At 36.9% G+C, this 21,469-nt stretch overlaps 1 protein-coding gene across 15 annotated transcripts in view; it reads left to right on the top strand.

Moving 5' to 3' along the window:
- FAM126B (family with sequence similarity 126 member B) overlaps positions 1-21,469 on the top strand; it is a 76,488-nt gene that overhangs the window by 34,881 nt on the left and 20,138 nt on the right. For 13 of the 15 annotated variants that reach the window (XM_004764142.3, XM_013062303.2, XM_045078544.1 and 10 more), the window contains 5 exons: positions 4,520-4,699; positions 8,519-8,599; positions 10,177-10,292; positions 16,274-16,369; positions 20,099-20,215. In XM_004764142.3, coding sequence (XP_004764199.1) covers positions 4,520-4,699; positions 8,519-8,599; positions 10,177-10,292; positions 16,274-16,369; positions 20,099-20,215 — 590 coding nt within the window. Of the gene's footprint in view, positions 1-100; positions 157-4,519; positions 4,700-8,518; positions 8,600-10,176; positions 10,293-16,273; positions 16,370-20,098; positions 20,216-21,469 lie in introns of all 15 variants that reach the window. The other 2 variants (XM_004764152.3, XM_013062304.2) reach the window with 2 other exon arrangements.

Raw genomic sequence — 21,469 nt, 5'->3', positions numbered from 1 at the left:
AACACAATAGTATGACACAGTTTTATCACCACTGGATTCGTGTATGCTTTAAAATGAAAATGAAAGGAACACACAGGAAAGTAGCTTCTTATCTTCCCAGATACAGCCTCCAAGAGTGCCTCTGCTGTGTACTGGAATGAGTTTGAAGAAGTTCAGGTAATCATTTCCTAACAAGCAGCTTCATTTAAAGTGCATCTTAATTTTTGTCCTACCACTAAAAGCTTGCTTATTGACCTCCTTCTCTCCTGTCTCCTAAACTTGGATTGGCTCTCAGTTAGGCTGGCATCTGTTGCTATTTGTAGCAGCAACTGCAGGATTCATTTGCTTCTTTTTCTCTTGCTGTGTATTTATGAATGTTTTATAACTTTAGGTGTGGTAATATGTATTATATATATATTCATATCCTTTTTGGTTAGGAGTTTTCAAAATTCTGTTTGAATAATGAATGTGTGTATTTCCTGCCCCTTGTTTTGCACTGTCTTAACATTTAAGCTTTGCTTGTTAAAATTTGTTTTATGCTTTCTCTTTAGATTGTAAGCTCTTCACGGGCAGTGGTCTCATATTCTATATTTATTACTTTCCTAGAATATATTTTGTCATGTACATGATAAATGCTTAAATATTAATTAGAAGAATAGTAAAACACAAAATGACTTTCTGAAATGCTATCATATTCGTTAGGACTCATAAGTATATAAAAAGGTTTGGTTTCCTTTTGTCCTTTATACTTTAGAAGATATGACATTAAAGTTATCACATTTCTTTATAATGTAATACTTTGCAATACTTGTATTGGAGACCTCATCATGGCTAGAACTGGGAAAAATTACAGCTTGAGCAGTTCAGGCTCAAAATAGCAGTCACTGTAATCATCCAGTTACCAGAGCAGATCTGTTTTTCCATGTCTTCTCTTGTCAGTTCATTAAGTTCTAACCATGTCATCCTATTTCAGAAAAGCAGAATGTTTAGCTCTATAGCATCACAAACCAATTCTGGACCTTAGTCCTAAAAGGAAGCCCTGTTAGTCCTGATTTTGTTATATTCTGAAACACAGTCAACTGTTTTATTTAGTTAACAGGAAATTATTTCACAAAATTATCACATGCCATATATAATATTAATTGAAACATGACAGTCTTATGAACAGTTTTGCTTTAAAGACCTTTAAAGTTCTTTAGAGGGGCGCCTGGGTGGCTCAGTGGGCTAAAGCCTCTGCCTTCGGCTTAGGTCATGATGCCCCATATTGGGCTCTCTGCTCAGCGGGGAGCCTGCTTCCTCCTCTCTGCCTATTTGTGATCTCTGTCTGTCAAATAAATAAATAAAATCTTTAAAAAAAAAAAGTTCTTTAGAAAGTGAATTTCCTAGTTCGGTATTATATATCATATCCAACCTGTACTGTAGCTGAAGTTTTGATCTCTAGACTAATGTAATGCATAGTTTTTCTCCTTTCCCTTGTTCCAGATCCTTCGGACACTCTAGCAGTTACTCTAGCAGTTAGTTCTTCCATTTCAAGGAGCTCTCCATCCAGTCTGTTAATCCTATCACCTTTTCCTGATTTGATTGCCTTTCCTTATTCCCTCACATATTTCACTTCTCTCTTCACCCAGCTAAATTTTCATGGTACATCATAGTCTGTTTCCTTGCAAACATTCTTATCTCCTTTGCTTCTCATTCCATTAATTTTTCTTCTTTGGGAAAATCTCAACACTGGATAAAACCCAGCTGTTCATCTTCATGCTTGTACCTGAGCAGCTGAACATACTTGGAGAAATCCCCTGCAACAACAACTTTGTTGACTTTCTCCACTTTTATCTTTTATTTATTTAGTTTTTGAGAGAGAGAGAGAGAGAGAGAGAGATTGAGGAACAGAAGCAGACTCTGGCTCAGCAGGGAGCCTGCCACAGAGTAGATATGGGTCTCAAAACCTGAGCTGAAATCAAGAGTCAGATGCTTAACCAACTGAGCTACCCGGGCGCCCCTGGTCCTGCATTTGAAGTGCATAAAGTTGGGGCACCCGGGTGGCTCAGTTGGTTAAGTGTCCTAACTCTTGATTTGGGTTGAAGTTGTGATCTCAGGGTGCTGGGATTGAGGCTCCCCATTGGATCCCCTGCTCAGTGGGGAGTTTGCTTGAGGATTCTCTCTTTCCATTTCCCTCTCTCTAAAATAAATCTTTTTTTTTTTTTTTTTTTTTTTAAATGTAGGACTAAAAATCTCAGTCACATAATACTGTCCTGCAGTCTTGCTTTACCTTCTTGGTACACTGTCCCCACTGTGGATTTTACACATTTCCTTTTTTCATTAGTCTTACCCTCCTTTCCATCATCTTCAGCTTGCTTTCTATAGCATTAAAAAAGAAGGAGGTAATTGGGAACTCTCTTTTCATATCTACCACTTTACCAGCTTCTCCACCTAAATTCTCCTGCCTTTTCTGCTGCGATGGATGAAGTGTCCCAGTTTGCATCGAAGACTGTCTTCCACTTAGGCCTGGATCACAGCTTCTCTGGCCGCCTCAAAGATTGTTCCTGCAATTACACCTTTTCTTTCCCTCATCATTGATTTCTCACCAAAAGTTATTGGATTGACAGCTACTCCTCCTCCCCCTTTAAAAAAAAAAAAAAAAGGCAGAGTAAAAATTTTGGTTTTGCTATGCCTAATTAAAATGTGGTTTCTTACATGCCACTGTGTTTCTTGCTACTGAGGAAGGGAACTTAAGGTCTTTATAACAGAAGCAAATTGTAATTGGGGTGACTGGCTGACTCATTCGGTCAAGTGTGTGACTCTTGATCTCAAGGTCATGAGTTTGAGCCCCACGTGTGGTGTAGAGTTTACTTAAAATAAAAAAGAAAAAAGTTGTAGTTGTACCATGGCTAATAAAATTTAGAGACAGTGATTTTGGAGTCTCTACTGAAGAGAAAAATATTTTGAAACACGGAAATATATTTTTAATAAATAAATTTATGAGAACAGTGATCTTTAATTCCCCAAAAGAGCTGATTGTTTTTGTCAGTACTTTAAAAAGATGTCAGCAGTTGACTATTTTCAGAAATTACTTCATCACTGACACTATGTGGAAATATGCTATCTGTAATTAAACAATCTTCCACCTTCTACCCTCCACCTTTATTCTAGTATAAGAAATGTGGTGTAGTGGGAGTCAGCTTGGGTGTTGGAAGACCTGAATTTTAAGTGTCTTCTTCTACCACTACTTCTGTGACTTTGGGCAAATTGTCTGACTGGTCGAGATTTCTGTGTAAAGGGAAAATTGGAATTTTTAAAAGATTTTAAATATTACTGGGGTGCCTGGCTGGCTCAGTTGGAAGAGTATGTGACTCTTGAAGTTGGGGCTGTAAGTTCAAGCCCATGTTGGATGTAGACATTACTTAAAAATAAAAAAATCTTTAAAAATATACTATAGTAGTGATTTCAAATAAAGAGCCTTAGTAGTTACTAGATACTAGGGTATGTTTATTTGTAAATTTTTTTTAGCTTTCCTTAAGAGCTAAGCTTATTTCCTCTAAATACATTAACTGTATGATTAACATTGGATTTGTTTACTTTTAATTTACAGTTGTGAAAATACTGACTTATTCTAGAGTGTTAGATTATTACAGACATATATAACTACCTTTAAGCAGATTTCCAAATGTGTATGCATTATTTAATCATTCAGAGTTAAGCATATAAATACTGAATGATACATTTTTTAAATTAAAATTTAAACATAATTTTATAGTTTCCTGTCAGTGTTTTGTTTGCACTGTAAAATCCTACCCAGTTTTGTATAGACTAGTTATTTCAACAAAACCATCTAGATTGGTAGTAGGAAAAAGGGAGAGGTTTATTTAAACGACTTGTTTTCTTTAGTTTTCAAGGTGATGAAGATCCTCATAAGTCATAAAGAAACTATGAAAAATTAAACACTGGAAAAGCTGTTTCTCTATACTTGCCTTCTTTTCAAAAATCTTTTCAAATACATGTAATTAAAATTTAAGTCAGTCTTAAAACATAAAATTAATTTGTTTGTTTTACTTGGATTTAAAAATATTAGCTAGCATTTTGGATGTCTAAATATTATATTTTGCAAAATCCTTTTCTTGATTTTATTTAAATCATAGTCTATGTTGAGATTTAAAGATTATTTCCAACAAGAGCATTTGAAGTTATATTCTTCCAATATGGAATATCCTCCAAATGGAGGATAGGAAGGGCTAGTAATAATAGAAAAGGAAACTTACTAAATACAAATGTAGTACATTGGTGAAATAATAATAAATTTAATGATACAGTGTATTGAAAAATATGTTGATATGGGCACAAAATTCTTATAGCTAGTAGATTGGTCAGTTTTTATATGTAGTCTGTACATAGAGATTAAGGTTTGGGTCCCATTGATTCAACAATGCAAAAATTAATACTGAGAATTTATTTTTAAAATATACATGTATATATGCATCAAAAACAAAAACACAGTGACAGCCAAAAGAATGGAAATACCTAATGCACTTTATTTTTCTTTTAGCTTCTGGAGCCTGTCTGCCACCAGCTGTTTGAGCTCTATCGTAGCTCTGAAGTTCGACTTAAGAGGTTCACACTGCAATTCTTGCCAGAATTGATGTGGGTTTATTTACGGCTCACGGTTAGCCGAGACAGACAGAGTAATGGTTGCATTGAAGCACTTCTGTTAGGAATTTATAATTTGGTAAGTTGAAAATGATAGTTTGGGAAATTTTAAGTATATTTTATTTAAAGTCTTCTGAGGTAATACTTTAATACTTATAGGCACCTGGGAGGCTCAGTGGGTTGAACATCTGACTCTTGATTTTGGCTCAGGTGATGATCATGACATGGTCATCACATCAAGCCCCACGTCTACGATTCTCTCCCTCTCCTGTTGTCCCTCATCTCCTCACTTATGTACATGCACTCTCTGTCTCTCTCAAAAAAAAACCAGACACCAAAAGAATACTTAACAAAAAATATGAATTGAGAGGTTTACTGAATAATTTATTTAAGTTAATATAATTGAGTCTAGAGAGACTTAATAAGTATTTGCTGATAATGGTATTTTATAAAGTAGGTGAAATTATAGAATTGATAGTGTTAACATTTTGTGACTTTAAGTTTCTTTATTTGACCAATGTTTCTGAATGTGCTGTGTTTAAAATTTTTGAAATTATTTCTAATAATCATTTGATAATATATGTTTTTGATACTTTACTGTTTGAAACTCTTTTTCTAAGAGAGTCTTAATTACCATAAACCTTATTCTTCAAGTGTCCAGTTAGAACATTGGTATTGAAATTCCTGCTCTTTTTCTCTGTATTCAGCACTCATGGTAAATAAGCACTCCACATAATAAAATTAAGTTTACTAGTTGAGAGGTAATAAAGAACCTCACTAAACATTGAGTCTCCCAGTAAATAAATATTCTTCTATACCACTGCTTAGTCTTCAAAGTATTATCCCTTAAAAAGTCATTAGAAAACATTTCTCTCACTGTAACATATATCTGGAGGAAGCAGTATGGCCTTTGGAATCACTTGTATTTTGTTTAAAACCAGACCTAGCCATTTATTGGCTGCATTAAATTTGGGCATGCTACTTAATATCTTTACTTAAGTTGCCTCATCTGTAAAACAGAAATAAAACATTGTTAGTTGAATTAAAAACAAATAGAATCTGCATGTTGCCTGAGGAATTTAATAAATGTCATTAGCAGCAGTAGTAGTAGTAGTAGTAGTAGCATGAAAATTAAGGGTGAGTTTTTTTAACATGTAAAACTAGTCTAGGTATAAAAGTCTGTTTCTAACTTGCCTGATTGTTTTTTTTCTTTTAAAGCAGGAAGTTTAGGGGTGCCTGGGTGGCTCAGTTGTTAAGAGTATGCCTTTGGCTTGGGTCATGATCCCAGGGTCCTGGGATTGATCCCCGCTTAGGGCTCCCTGCTTGGTGGGAGGTCTACTTTTTCCTCTCCCACTCCCCCTGCTTCTGTTCTGTTTGTCTCTCTTTCCCTCTGTCAAATAAATAAATAAAATATTTAAAATAAATAAATAAAGCAGGAAATTTGTTTCAGATATTACCCACTCCTTTAGTGTTTAGCACGGCACTTAATAGATGTTTATTGATTTAATAATTAAATTTAGTGTATGCTGAAAATTTAGTTATCCTTTAATTTGTTAGTGTACTAAAATCACTAGTGGGACAAATGAAGCAAATATTTTTATAGCAGAATACTAACAAGTTCTTGACAGTACTTGTTGGTGCTATGGTTTAATTATCTTTTAGCATTTTAGAAATAGGTACTATAAAGTAAATGCTCAGTTATATCTCAGAAGTGTAACCAGGCTTCCTTCTTCTGTTTTCCTTTCTGTCTGTGTTCTCTCTCCCCTGTGGCCCACTGGGTTTCTTTCATATATTTCTTTCTCCTCCTGCCCTCCCCAGAACTTCTCCCTTGCTTCACATAGCCCCAGGGGAAGTTTTATATTGCCCTCAGCTTAAACAAATTTCAGAACATCCTTCTTCAGAGATATATGTAAATATAAATTAAAATTATTTGGTTTAATTTGAAATTTAGGAATAAAAATTAAAGTTTTATTGCCTAACTTAAATTAGGTCCATTCACCTTACTGTAGACTTCCTCTACAGCCCAAATGTGGTAGTAACTAGTTTGACTATACAGTCGTAAAATGACCTCCCTAAGGAATTTTTAAACCCATTTTCCTGCCAAAATTGGAGGTATGGCCATTGTTCACATATAATTGGTACTCTTCCTGTGACATATTAAACTCAGAAATGAGTCCTACAGGGACTCATGGGTTTGTGTTTTGTTGACGAGTTTTTATTGTTGTTTCTTCCTTTTGTGCTGTGTAACTGCTCAGGCTCTCTCTAACTTCTAGGTACACTGTGGGGGGCAGCCTTCTCTCTCTGGGTTTTATGTTAATTATGTATACTAATAAGAGTTGTCAAAAAAACAGACTAATATGAGGCAGTGGAGAAAAGGAGTGATGCCAGAGGATTTCAGCCCTCTATTTGCTAGCGTCTGTAGGCAGATCTTTATTGATACCTGTAGAAAGCTGGAAGTGCCAGAGACTGTAGAAATGAAGGACACCATTGTCCTTTTCATTGAATGATAAAATGCCTTTTTTTTTTTTTTAAGATTTTATTTGTCAGAGAGAGTGAGCACAAGCAGGGGTAGCAGCAGTTAGAGAGAGAAGCAGGCTCCCTGCTGAGCAGGGAACTGGATACAGGACTTGATCCCAGGACCCAGGGGTCATGACCTGAGCCAAAGGCAAACACTTAAATGACTGAGCCATCCAGTTGTCCCAGATAAAATGCTTTTAAAAGAAAGCACAAGAAATTTTTTGCAGTTCAGTAGAAATTACCTAATTATGAACTTAATCTCAGGGACTAATATTCATTATGTTAATATTTAACATAATTCAGGTAATTAGTCTTTTGCTAAATAATTGTGACAGTTTCTTTTAGTTGGGATTCATCCTGTGTTAAAATATTAATGTTTTTCTCATTTATAAGTGTATTTCTTGGCTAAAACATATAATCTGTTTTGACTCAGATCTAATCACTTAATCTCCCTGTCCTGTCTGTATATTTAACATGAAAATTGATTTGTGTACCTGCTTCATGTCTTTGTTGTCACATTGCATTTGATTTAGCTATAGTATTGTGCTCCATATCTCTCAAAGGGTAACTCAACTACTAAACTGTGTAAATTTGATTAGAAAAGATACACTAGGGTAGTAATAGTCTTTTTTTTTTTTTTTTTAAGATTTTGTTTATTTGTCAGAGAGAGGGTGTAAGCACAAGCAGGGGGAGTGTCAGACAAGGGGAGAAGCAGACTCCCCACTGAGCAAGGAGCTCAATGTGGGACTTGATCCCAGGATCCTGGGATCATAACCTGAGCCAAAGGCAGATGCTTAATCGACTGAGCCACCCAGACACCCCAAGCCTGAGTATTTTTATACTAGGTTTGATGAAGAGTGGAAAGTTGTGGGAAAATATGATGGGACATAAAGGGAATGATTAAGGGTAAACTTGGGAGAAACTTAGTAAGGCCTATTTGTTTGGATTCCTCTTAAAAGTTTTTTGTTCTTCAGAGAAAAGGATGCGTCTTTCTTCTTGGGGGGCACCTCTCAAATGAGGGTCTTTTTTTTTTTTTAAGAATTTTTTTATTTATATGAGAGAAGATGGGAGTGGGGGGTAGGGCAATGGGAGAGGAAGAAGTGGGCTCCTTGCTGACCAAGGAGCACCTCCCCCTCCCATGCAGGCTCGATGCAGGCTCCATCCTGGGGCTCCATCCTAGCACCCTGGGATCCGGACCTGAGCCGAAGGCAGATGCTTAACCAACTGAGCCACCCAGGTGTCCCTATTCTTTATATACTGCTGTTTCTAAAAATTTTCCTTAGTTGCCAATGACATATTGGGTAAATTAAGAAAGAAGTTATTATTTTTTATAATATAGTCCTGTGATTATTTATCTTTGTATATTATTTTTTAACTATAGGAAATTGCTGATAAAGATGGAAACAATAAAGTTCTATCTTTTACTATCCCTTCTTTATCCAAGCCTTCAATATACCATGAGGTAAGTAAGATTAGAAAGGTAGAATTATTTAAAATTATATTGAGTAAGAGAGGAAAGTCAATTTTTTACCAGAGATAAATGCTCCTAACACATCTTTATGAATTTGCTTTTTTTAAAGTAGTTGTTTATAACTAGTAATCTAAAGCCAAGCTCTTATCAAGAGAGGTAGAAAGTAATTGTTGGAAAAATTTTCCTCTAGTTCTTGTTTCTTTCTTATTCTTCCACTGCTGTCATTTTCACTTTTTTATTAGTCTTTTATGAATTCTTAAAAGTATTCTCTCAGTTTTTAAAGCCTCCCATAATTGGAAGTTTGTTTTAGATTAATTTTTTTATTATTTTTTAGGAAAATGTCTACTTAGAAGGATATTAACACTATAACTATTTATATATATATAATTGTAGCTATTCATTAACATTATACATTATACTTCTGAGTTTTGCTTATATTTATTTGGTTGAAGAAAGAGAGAATACTAATAATCACATAGGTAGGAGACTCCTGTTGAACTGAAATCCCAGATCTAAGGGTGTATGTTTATATTTAAGGATATATGTTATGAATCAAGTTTCTGGTGTATAGTGACCTTTAGTGTATAAAGTATAAGGAAAGCATTTAAAGAAACTTTACCAGTAATTCAAAAATTATATTCCATTTTCTTACTAATAGTACCAGACAGTGTCCAGTTGTCTTACAGCTCCATGCAGCTATTTATTTTCTTAATTAATTCTCCTGGGACTTCATTTTGTATTAGAAATAGAATGCCTCCAATAGAATGGGCTTGTTTTAGCATAGAATATTTCTGAGTCATAGATTTTAATTAAGTTCTGTGTATCATGTTATGTAATAAAATGGAGGGTAGTGAAACAGTTATGAATGGATGCTTCTGACCTCAGAAACATGAAATCAGTTATGTCACTATTAAACATTTGATTATAGTCTTCATTATTGTTTGTGTTAAATAACTCTGTGCTTTTCTTTTTTCTTTCAAGTTTTGATTTTAACTCCAGTTAGTTAACATACAGTGTTACTAGTTTGAGGTGTACAATATAATGACTCAGCAGTTCCGTACTGCCCCCAGTGCTCGTCATGATGAGTGTACTCCTTAATCCCCTTCACCCATTTAACCCATGCGCCTTTCTTTTTCATTATTGAATGGGATTAATAAGAATATCCACCTACCTGAAGTTAGACAAACTACAGAATTTAAATGCACAGTCTCAGAACTGCTGTGTGCTCTGGTGTACAGACAAAATTGATCTATTTGAAAAAAATAAAAAATAACGAAAGTGGTATATTTGTAACCTTCAGTCTTTCCAGCAACTTTTCTTATTCTTTGTCCTAAATATAGATTGATCCTGTAATCTTTCAAAAAATAAAGCAGTATATTTTTAGTTTATATATTAAATATAATTTCCAAAAAGAACTATAGAATGTATGCAATTGAAAAATGGAAAGGTTTTGAACAAGAAATGGGCTCCATGTTAAAGCAAAATTAAATATCCTTACATGATACAGATTTTTACTTCATTTTAGAGATACTGTGTCTCTTAAAGATACTTTATCTTTTTTTTTGTAGCCCTCAACAATTGGATCCATGGCTTTGACAGAAGGGGCTTTGTGTCAGCATGATCTCATCAGGGTTGTTTATAGTGATCTTCATCCTCAAAGGGAAACATTCACTGCACAAAACCGGTAATGGTCAAAACTATAGACCGTAATAATTATTAATCTGCGCTTAATAGTTAACTCTAATTATTTTGGTTCAGGTTTGATGAGATAAGAGGCAAGGGGTTTAAGATGTCATACTAGATAAAATCTTTAAAAAAATAAGATGTCCTAATAGTGAAATACTTTATAGTGGTTAAGTACCTGTCCATCTAATGCATGGTACTGTGTATGATCATCTTGCATAAGGTAATGTAAAAACTGAAACTGGGCATAAAGTCAGCTAAGCCAAGGTTTGTTTCCTAGCACTACAGCTTAGAAGCTTGTCCTCTAGACAGTGTACCTACTTTCTACACTTTGCTTTCTTCATTGCAGAATGGGTGAATGAGAGTACCTACCTTTCTGAAGTTAGATAAACTGCAAAGTTTGAATGCATGGGCCCCAACTGCAGGTTTGGGGAGTTACCATAACCACTCCTAGGTTTGATAACTTGCTAGGACTCGAAACTCACTGAACGAAAGCTGTTATATTCAGAGTTATTACAAGGAAAGGATATGGATTAAAATAAGCCAAAGGGAGAGATGCATAGGACAGAATCTGGAGGGTTCCAAATGCAGAGCTTCTGTTGTCCTCACCCATGGAGTCAGGATGCACTGCCCTCCCAGCATCAGCATGTGACAGTATGGCTAGAGTTAGGTTTAGTGTCCAAAGTTCTCACTGTGCTCCATTATTGTAGGTACGACTGATTAGACTGATTGCTTGCAAGGTTGATCTCAGCCTCCCCGTTGGTTGAAGCTGTATGACCCATGACCCACACTAAATCACATGGTGGTTTGTTGGTTGTTAGTTTGTTTCAAAGATTTATTTACTTGAGAGAAAGAGAGAGCACACGCATGGGGTTGGGGGTGGTGTAGAAGGAGAGAGAGAGAGAAAATCCTAAGCAGACTCTTCCCTGAGCACTGGGCTCAATCCCAGGACCCTGAGATCATGACCTGAGCTGAAATCAGGAGCTGTCCACTTAACCAGTCAACTGACTGAGCCACCCAGGCACTCCATGGTGGTTGTTTTTAGTGTGGCTAGTCCTTACCCTAAACAAAGACACTTCTGTCAGGTATGACATAGGTTTCTTCCTAGCAAGGGGGCAAAGGCCAGACTTCTTTGGGCAAAGCCAAATTCTTTACTATACAAATAATGCCTTGGCTTTTTTTTTTTTTTTTTAAGATTTTATTTATTTATTTGACAGAGAGAAATTACAAGTACACTGAGAGGCAGGCAGAGAGAGAGAGAGAAGGAAGCAGGCTCCCTGCTGAGCAGAGAGCCTGATGCGGGACTCGATCCCAGGACCCTGAGATCATGACCTGAGCCGAAGGCAGCGGCTTAACCCACTGAGCCACCCAGGCGCCCCAATGCCTTGGCTTTTGACCTGGGCTCTTTTAAACAAAAACAATTATGTTTACCTGGGCATCTACTTTTAGTATAGCATTTCTGTGACAGATAACAGACATCAGTATGATCCTTATGAATGTGCCCAACATTTGAAGAGCCAGTGTATGTTAGGAATAGATCTGAAGAAGCAATTAATTTGTTTTATAAAGCCACTATGTACATTTTCATATTTTTGTATCATTTTGATTCTTTCCCACCCCATCCTATCCCTCATCTACTACTATTTGTACCTTACGATCAACTTGAGCAGAAATACTGATCATAGAAATTAGCTGATGATAAAACTAGGTCCAGTCCCTCAAGCCAGTCATTTTCTTAGCATTCATCCTAAGGAGGCTTTAACTCAATTTTCTAGTACATTAATATGAGCATTAAAGCTTACCAACTATGCTAGTGTTACAGTGTATCACAGAATGGCAGTAGGTGTGACCTGAAGAATGAGTCAGAGACACTGGCACATAACTGAAGTCACAGTCATTAACTCTTGTTGCAGTTTGTTCTTATCTCAGGTTACTACAATGTCTCGTAGAACAGTGCCACTCAGATTTGCAGGCTTCTGTTCAACTTCATCAGGTTTAAAAGCAGGAGTGGTCTCGCCAACAAATGGTTTCATCCTTTTAAGAATCTGACATGGGGGGGGGGGCCTGGGTGGCTCAGTGGGTTAAAGCCTCTGCCTTCGGCTCAGGTCATGATCCTAGGTTCCTGGGATCGAGCCCCACATCGGGCTCTCTGCTCAGCGGGGAGCCTGCTTCCCCCTCTCTCTCTGCCTGCCCTTGCCTACTTGTCATCTCTGTCTGTCAGATAAATAAATAAAAAATCTTTGGGGTGCCTGGGTTAAGCTGCTGCCTTCGGCTCAGGTCATGATCTCAGGGTCCTGGGATCGAGTCCCGCATCTCTGCTTAACAGGGAGCCTGCTTCTTCTCTCTCTCTCTGCTTGCCTCTCTGTCTACTGTGATCTCTCTCTGTCAAATAAATAAATAAAATCTTTAAAAAAAAAATCTTAAAAAAAAAAAAAAGAATCTGACATAGGGGCGCCTGGGTAGCTTAGTGGGTTAAGCATCTGCCTTTGGCTCAGATCATGATCCTAGAGTCCTGGGATCACCCCTGTATCAGGCTCCCTACTCAGCAGAGAGCCTTCTCCCTTCCCTTGTTCTGTGCTCTTGCTTGCTCTCTCTCTCCCCTCTCTCAAATAAATAAAAATAAAATATTAAAAAAAATTTTTTTATTTATTTAAGAGATAGCATGAATGGGGGGAAGGGGAAATGGGACGAGCAGATTCCCCACTGAGCAGGGAGCCTGACTCGGGCTTGATCCCAGGACTCTGAGATCATGACCTGAGCCAAAGGCAGAAGCTTAACCTGCTGAGCCACCCAGGCGCCCCTCTAGGTAGACCCATTTTTTTTTCTTTCTTTTCAGCAGAAAAAGTATTCATTGTTTTTGCACCACACCCAGTGCTCCATACAATTCATGCCCTCCTTAATACCCACCACCTCCCACCCCCTGAGGTAGACCCATTTTTTATTTAGAAACTCATGTCTTTTAGATGGGAAAATTTTCTTGAATTGTTTTGTTAATTAGTTCAGCCTCTCCATTTTATCTGATCTATTATTTGTCTCTTTTTATTTCTTTGGTCTTACACTATCTGTCTTCTGGTGGTTTTATTATTTGGATGTTAGAACTCTTGGAGTGGTCCTCTTTTCTCTCCGGTCTGCTGTATTTTTTTCCACTTGCTTTATTTTCTATATTTCCTCAACTTCATCCACCAATCTTCTTGAGTTCTTAATTTTTGACATTATATTTTGTATATCTAGCTTTTTTGGTTTTCTAAGTGTTCTTTTAAAATAGATCCTGGTTGTTGTTTTCCCCAAAAACAACGTCTCTTATATTTTTGAGACTATTAATGATAATTTACTTTGTTTAAAGTTTTTTTGTTTTTTTGTTTTTTTTTTTTAATTTACATACCTGACAGAGAGCAAGAGAACACAGCAGGGGGAGCAGGAAGCAGTAGGAGAGAGAGAAGCAGGCTCACTCTAAGCAGGAAGCCCAACACAGGGCAATCCCAGGATCCTGGGATCATGACTTGAGCTGAAGGCAGATGCTTAACTGACTGAGCCACCCAAGCACCCTGTTGAAAGTTTTTCCCCCTTTTTGTATTTCTTTATTTTGATCTCATTTTCATGTTAGTGGGGTTCCTCGGATGTCTGATAATCTTCCCCAGACATCCCTGGAAGATGAAGGAAAGGAAATAAAATATGCACAGCTCTGACCTTGTGAGTAGGGACAGTAACCGTAAACTTCACTGAGCCATTCTGTTGGAGAACTTCCCAAATCTCTGCCTCTTAAGGTGGTCAAATTCCTGAGAGAAAACTCTTTCTGGTCTCTCAGAGGGCTTGCCTAGCATTCTGGTGGTCAAGAAGGGAAGAAGAGCTTCAGGTTTTTGGGTTTTTTGTTGTTGTTGTTGTTGTTGTTTAAAGATTTTATTTATTTATTTGACAGACAGATCACAAGCAGGCAGAGAGGCAGGCAGAGAGACGAGAAAGCAGGCTCCCCTCAGAGCGGAGAGCCCGATGTGGGGCTCAGTCCTGAGCTGAAGGTAGAGGCTTTAACCTACTGAGCCACCCAGGCACCCGAGGTTTCAATATCCAGTAAGAAATATTTAATTTTACTATTTTCAGTATGGTATATCTTCCCCCAACCTTCACTCCAAACCACAATTGTGCTTGATGGTTCTCAAGTAGAAACTTCTTTTATCCTTTAAAAAAATAAATCTTCAGTAAATTTTACAGCATAGAGGAGAAGAGATCTGAAAATATGACTGCTTCCAAGTTGGACTTTCAACTCAGTTTTTAACTTTTGATTTTGAAATAATTTCAGACTTACAAAAAATGTTTCAAAAATAGTACAAAGAGTTTCCTTTTACTCTTTACCACCTATGGGAGGCTTTTTAGAAGAACAACTTTCCTGGGTCATGCCCTCAAGATTCTAATTGGGTCAATCTGGGTTGAGGCACAGGAATATATCATTCCAGAATACCCTTAAGTAAGTAACAGTAGTGTGCATCCAGGTTAAGGAATCACTTCCTTAGAGACTGTATAGATTAAGAAATCTTTACTGGGGACACCTAGGTGGCTCAGTCAGTTAAGCATCTAACTTCAGCTCAGTTCATGGTTTGGGGTTCCCTGCTCAGGCCTAGGCTCCCTGCTAAGCAGGGAATCGGCTTCTTCTTCTCCCCTCTGCTCCTTCCCCCTGCTAATGTGTACACGTGCGCTCTCTCTTTCTGTGTCTCAAATAAGAAAAAATATCCCTGGTTAAAAAAAAAGAAGAAGAGAGGGTGCCTGGGTGGCTCAGTGGGTTCAGCCTCTGCCTTCAGCTCAGGTCATGATCCCAGGGTCCTGGGATCGAGCCCCACATCGGGCTCTCCGCTTAGCAGGGAGCCTGCTTCCTCCTCCCTCTCTGCCTGCCTCTCTGCCTACTTACGATCTCTGTCTGACACATAAATAAATAAAATCTTTCCCAAAAAAGTAATAAAAATAAATAAAAAAAGAAGAGAAATCTTTACTCATTAAATAAAATCATTTATTCATTTAATAAAAGTTTATTGAGCAGTTATAATGTATTAGACACTGTGCGCGACACTAGAGATAGAGGTGATAAATTAGTAAAGTTGCTTGTTATTAAATAGGTAAAACAGCAGTTAAGACAAAGATAATGATTCCCTGCCATAAATGCTGTATCTAATACACATTAGATACACAACAAAGGGATCTCTTCCCTTTAGTCAGGAAAATTAAGAATGATATTGTGTCTAAGTTAAGAATTTGAGCCAACACTTGAAACCTAAGCCAGAATGTCCTAAGTGAAAAATTAAGTTCTAGTAAGAAAGGGCAGCCTCCATAAAAGCAAGGAGTTATGAAAAGTTATGATATATTCAAGGAGTGGTAAGAAGATTGAGGTAGTATGGTGTATGTGGTAGGCAGTGGAGGGAAGTAAGGTTGGAGAGGTAGGTTGAGGGTGGATTTTATATTTTTAAAAGATTTATTTACCTATTTTTAGAGAGTACAAGGAAGAGGGCAAGGGAGAGAGAACCTCAAGCAGACTGCGTGCTGAACACGGAACCTGATATAGGGCTTAAGCTTACTACCCCAAGGCTGTGACCCAAGCCAAAATCAAAGAGTTGGAAGCCCAACCAGCTGAGTTGGCACAACTCAGTCCAGGCACTCACAACCAGTCCAGGCACCCCAAGGGTGGATTTTAAAGGCCTTCTATGCCATGATGAATTTGGATTTTATCATGTAGTCAATGGGAACAGTGAATTAATGTAATAAGGAGTCATCTGTTCAAGCACAATGGTTTATTTTTGGTTGAAGAAAATCTAGATGGTAGCAAGGAATGTGATCTTTAATAAGGAAAATGAAAACAGAGAAATCATTGAGGAGGATATCACAGCAATCTGATTGAGAACTCAGGAAGGTCACTATTATGTACATTCTTGTTATAACTACCCAACAAAGAAATCAGTTTCCAGTAGAAATAAAATTTTCCTTTGTTTTATTTTTTTCTAGGTTTGAAGTCTTGAGTTTCCTCATGTTGTGTTACAATTCTGCTATTGTGTATATGCCTGCTTCATCTTACCAGTCTCTTTGTCGGATGGGCTCCAGGTGAGAAGAATAATTATCATCAGCTTTCATATTAATTTATTTGACAAATAGTTATTGAGCACATATTCTGTGGTTAAGTGTTGTTCTAATTTGTTGTGATATAACAGTAAAACTCTGGAAGCTTACATTCCTGTAGGAAGCCTTATCATCCCTCATGTATCATGACTTTTGAAAATATTTCAGCATTAAAAAAGTATTTTCTAGCTGAACATCAATCCAAGATGTTGTAAATTTAGGGTGGTTGAGTGATACACCTAATCACTGCCTGTATGCCAAGTTATATAACTCACTTTGAGTGTTTTGAATAAATAGTCCTATATATGGAGAAAGTCTAAAGGAATGTGAATTTTTTCATTTATGTATTTCACAAATAACAATTCTTTGGATAAGATTAGCAATAGCACCAATTATCTTTATGTCTCATTTGTATTTGTGTGTTCTAGTCTTTCCTAAATCAGAATTTCTAATAATTTGGACAGAGCTAAGCTGAGCTGAAAAGTAAACATCCACTATAGGAAAAAAAAGTTAAGTAATATAAATTAGTTTGGAGTCAGTAGCATTTGAGTTAGAGAATTTCAATTATTGAAGGAACCTTTAGTTCATTCCGTCCAGTTGTTTTTTTTAATTAACATATAATGTATTATTTGTCGCAGGGGTATGGGTCTGTGAATCATCAGGCTTACACATTTCACAGCACTCACTGCAGCATATGCCCTCTCCAGTGTCTATAACCCAGCCACCCTATCCCTACCCCACCACCCACCAGCAACCCTCAGTTTGTTTTGTGAGTTTAAGAGTTTATTATGGTTTGTCTCCCTCTGGATCCTGTTTCATTTTATCCTTCCCTACCCCCCAAAACCTCCTGCCCTGCCTCTCAAATTCCTCATATCAGAGAGGTCATGTGATAATTGTCTTTCTCTGATTGTCTGATTTCGCTTAGGATAATACCCTCTAGTCACTTCCATGTCGTTGCAAATGGCAAGATTTCATTTCTTTGGATGGCTGCATAGTATTCCATTATGTATATATGTACCACATCTTCTTTATCCATTCATCTGTTGATCATCCCGTTGATTTTTACTTGAGGAAACTGAGCCCCTCAAAAAAGGTCAAATGCTGTATTAGTTTCCTATTGCCTCCTAACAGGTTGCCACATACCATGAACTTAGCAGCTCACATAGTGTGTATTTATTATTTGCACAGTTTCTGTGGGTGAGGAGTATAGGCATGCATTAGCTGGGTCCTCTGCTTGGGGTATTAGAAAGCTGTGGTTAAGGTGTCAGTGAGAAGTGCAGTTTTGTCCGAGGCTCAGTTGAGGTGTTTATATGCTTTTGTTAACAGAACTCAGTTCTTTTAGTTGTAGGTTGGCTGTCTGCTGAAGGCCAGCCTCAGTTCTTTGTCTTCCCAGCATAGGCAACCTACAATGACTCCAGCTTTTAAGACCTGGCAGTACAATCTTGTTATATAACATAATCATATAATCATGTACATGTAGTCATGGAAATCCCATTATGTTTGCCATATTCTGGCTGGAAGCAAGTCACAGTTCCCACGCATACTCAATACTAGGGGATATACAGAGTATGAATACCAGGACAGAGGGGTCATAGGGATTCATGGCCACCCTAGGAGATTGTCCACCCATAAATGCTTTGTTCAAGTTCATGCTGTTGTGTTAACTGGGAAGAGAATATGGTCCTATTTATAATAAAACTGTTTTTGCTAATTGGGGAAAAGCCAATTTAATTAGCTAAAAGTTTGGTTTTATTGATTCTCTTAAAATAGCTGTATTATTTTCACTTGCCTATGATAACATGATGAATGACTAACAGAATTTTTGTCTCTAACCTGGTTACTGTTATCAAGAGAGTACTCTATTTAAGCAGTTAGGTCTATAAGGGACTCTTGTTGATTCAGTAAAACAAAACCTGCCAAATCTATAATTTTTGTGGCACTTAATAGACTTTTAAAAAATAGATTTTCTTAATAGGAAAAATGATGATAGAGTTTAGTGATCCTCCCACTTTTGTTCATATATCCCATAAAGAATTTTAAAAATCTGTATAGCTCTCACACATTTTAAGTTAACATTTAAATTTTTCATTTTATCTTAACTAGTTGCAAATGGTATGATTGCTAGTATGTAAATATTGACATAATAAAATAATTGCTAGGTTAGTATTTTAAATGTGTATAATGTAAATACCAACCATCATCCATATGAAGAATAGGTGAACAGGCTTTGAATAGTCTGACATTATATTATTTCTTTTTCTCCTTGAAATTGAATTCCCTACCACTTTACTCACATTTTATCTTAATGCTATATTATGCTTTACAAGTCTTTTTTTTTCTTCTTCAATTTAACCATTGTTGTAGGTTTTATTTGTACCTTTGGGGTTTTTTGTGGGTTTTTTGGTTGGTTTGGTTTGGTTTGGTTCGGTTAGTGTTTTTTTAAGTAGATTCCACATCCAACATGGAGTTTGAACTCACAACCCTAGGATCAAGAGTCACATGGTTTGCTGACTGTGCCAGCCAGATGCCCCTATGCTTCCAAGTCTTTTATTGATCTTTTCATTGTATATTTCTGCTACAAAAATATATATGTAAATTGAGATTTTAATCTTATTTATTTATTTATTTGACAGATAGAGATCACAAGTAGGCAGAGAGGCAGGCAGAGAGAGAGGGGGAAAGCAGGCTCCCCGCTGAGCAGAGAGCCTGATGTGGGGCTCAGTCTCAGGACGCCAGGATCATGACCTGAACTGAGGGCAGAGGCTTTAACCCATTGAGCCATCCAGGTGCCCTATAAATTGAGATTTAAAAAAAATTTCCAGAGGGGCACATGGGTGGCTCAGTGGGTTAAAGCCTCTGCCTTCGGCTCAGGTCATGATCCCAGGGTCCTGGGATCGAGCCCCACATCAGGCTCTCTGCTCATCGGGGAGCCTGCTTCCCCCATCCCCGCCTGCCTCTGTGCCTACTTGTGATCTCTCTCTCTCTCTCTCTCTCTGTCAAATAAATAAATAATTAATTTTAAAAATTTGAGATCATAGTGCACTAAACATTGAAAAATTTCTTTGGACTCACCATTATAATTTTTCAAACAAATTAATTGATTAAAATAATATAGGTACATTAAACTTTTGATAATTACTCAACATAACTTTTTTAGAAGCATCTCTTAATGAGATGAAGACAAAGAATTGTGGCACTTTAATTTAAAAATGGCCTCACTGGGCTCCTGGCTGGCTCAGTTGGTATAGCGTGCAACTCTTGATCTTCGGGTTTTGAATTCAAGCCCTATGTTAGGTATAGAATTACTTAAAAATAAAATCTTTTAAAAAATGGCCTCATAGACATCAGGTATTTTGAAATGTCCCTTTATTTGTTTTGAGATTTCTGTATCTCCCACTCATTCATCCTGATGAAATTTGGGATGTATAAAAGTTATACATTTTTAAGAGGGAGAAGATGACAGACACACCTATTTGAGAAAAATTATTGCTTTTATTGATACAGTTGTTTAGAGTGTATACTTTGTGAGGGCACAGATTTTACTTTTATCTTTTTGCCTGTTGATAACTATCTGCCTAGGCCCAGGACAGTGACTGGTACATAAGCGGGTAGTCAATAAATATGAGGAATGAATAACTGAATGAATGAATTTATGAAAGGAAAAATGTTTAATGAATCAGGAAGTCACACATGGCAAATGCCGTATTTTCCTAGGGTTTGTGTGAGTGGGTTTCCACGGCAACACGAAAAGCACTGGAAAGAACTCTGTGGTCGAATAGTATTGGATCCTGAATTCATGGTGCAACTTCTCACAGGGGTTTATTATGCCATGTAAGTAGATAGACTATGAAACTGAGTGAATTCTTGTAATGTTTGGAAACTTACTGTTTCTCTTTTTCCTTATCAGCTGCACAACACTGAATCTTGTTCCATGGTGGACCAGTTATCTTCTATTTCCAATATGTATTCCTTTTAGTATTTTTTTAACGAATATATACTTGTTAGTTGAAAGCAGTATGATGATGATTAAAAACAGTTTTTGAATTGAGATATAATTGACATATAAGACTGTTAATTTTGGGTGTGCAATATAATGATTAGATAATTTTATGTTGTGAAATGATCACCACAATAAGTTTAATTAGGATCCACACTACGTATAGTTAAAAAATTTTTTCTTGTGATGAGAGCTTTTTAAGATTTTTTTTAAAAATTCATTTGTCAGAGAGAGAGCACAAGCAGGGGAGAAGCAGGCTCCCCGTTGAGCAAGGAGCTTGATGCAGGACTTGATCCCAGGACCCTGGGACCATCACCTGAGCTGAAGGCAGATGCTTAACCTACTGAGCCACTGAGAACTTTTTAAAATCTACTCTCTTAGCAACTTCAAATACACAGTACAGTATGGTTAACTCTAGTTACCATACCGTATATTACATCCCCAGACTGATTTATTTTACAACTAGAAGTTTGTACCTTTTCACCACTTTCACTCTTTATACCACCCCCACCCCCACCTCTGGCAGCCACCAGTCTGTTTTCTGTATCTGTGATTTTGGGTTTTTTTTCTTTCAGATTTCACATATAAGTGAGCTCTGATAGTATTTGTCTTTCTGTTTGACCTACTATACTTAGCATAATGCCCTCGAAATCTGTCTGTGTTGTTGCAAATGGCAGGATTTCTTTCTTTTTTATGGCTAAATAATACTCATGTGTGTTTGTACACAATTTATTTTCTTTATCCATTCATCTGTCAGTGAACACTTGTTGTTTCCATGTCTTGGTTACTGTAAATAATGCTGCAGTGAATGGACTGCAGATCTTTTAGAGTTAGTGATTTTGTTTCCTTTGGATGTATACCAGAAGTGGAATTGCTAGATCATACGGTAATTTAATTTTTAATTTTTTGAGGGACCTGTATACTGTTCGCCATACTGTCTATACCACTTTACATTTTCACCAGTAGTGCACAGGATTTCCTCTTTCCACATCTTCGGCATCACTTATTTCTTGTCTTTTTGATAAAAGCCATTCTTACAGGTATGAGATAATATCTCATTGTGGTTTTGCTTTGCATTTTCCTGATGA

Source organism: Mustela putorius, unplaced genomic scaffold (assembly GCF_011764305.1).
Source record: "Mustela putorius furo isolate JIRA1106 unplaced genomic scaffold, ASM1176430v1.1 tig00000275_pilon_pilon_pilon, whole genome shotgun sequence".
Taxonomy (NCBI): Eukaryota; Metazoa; Chordata; class Mammalia; order Carnivora; family Mustelidae; genus Mustela; species Mustela putorius.
This window is presented reverse-complemented; position numbering and strand designations above follow the sequence as displayed.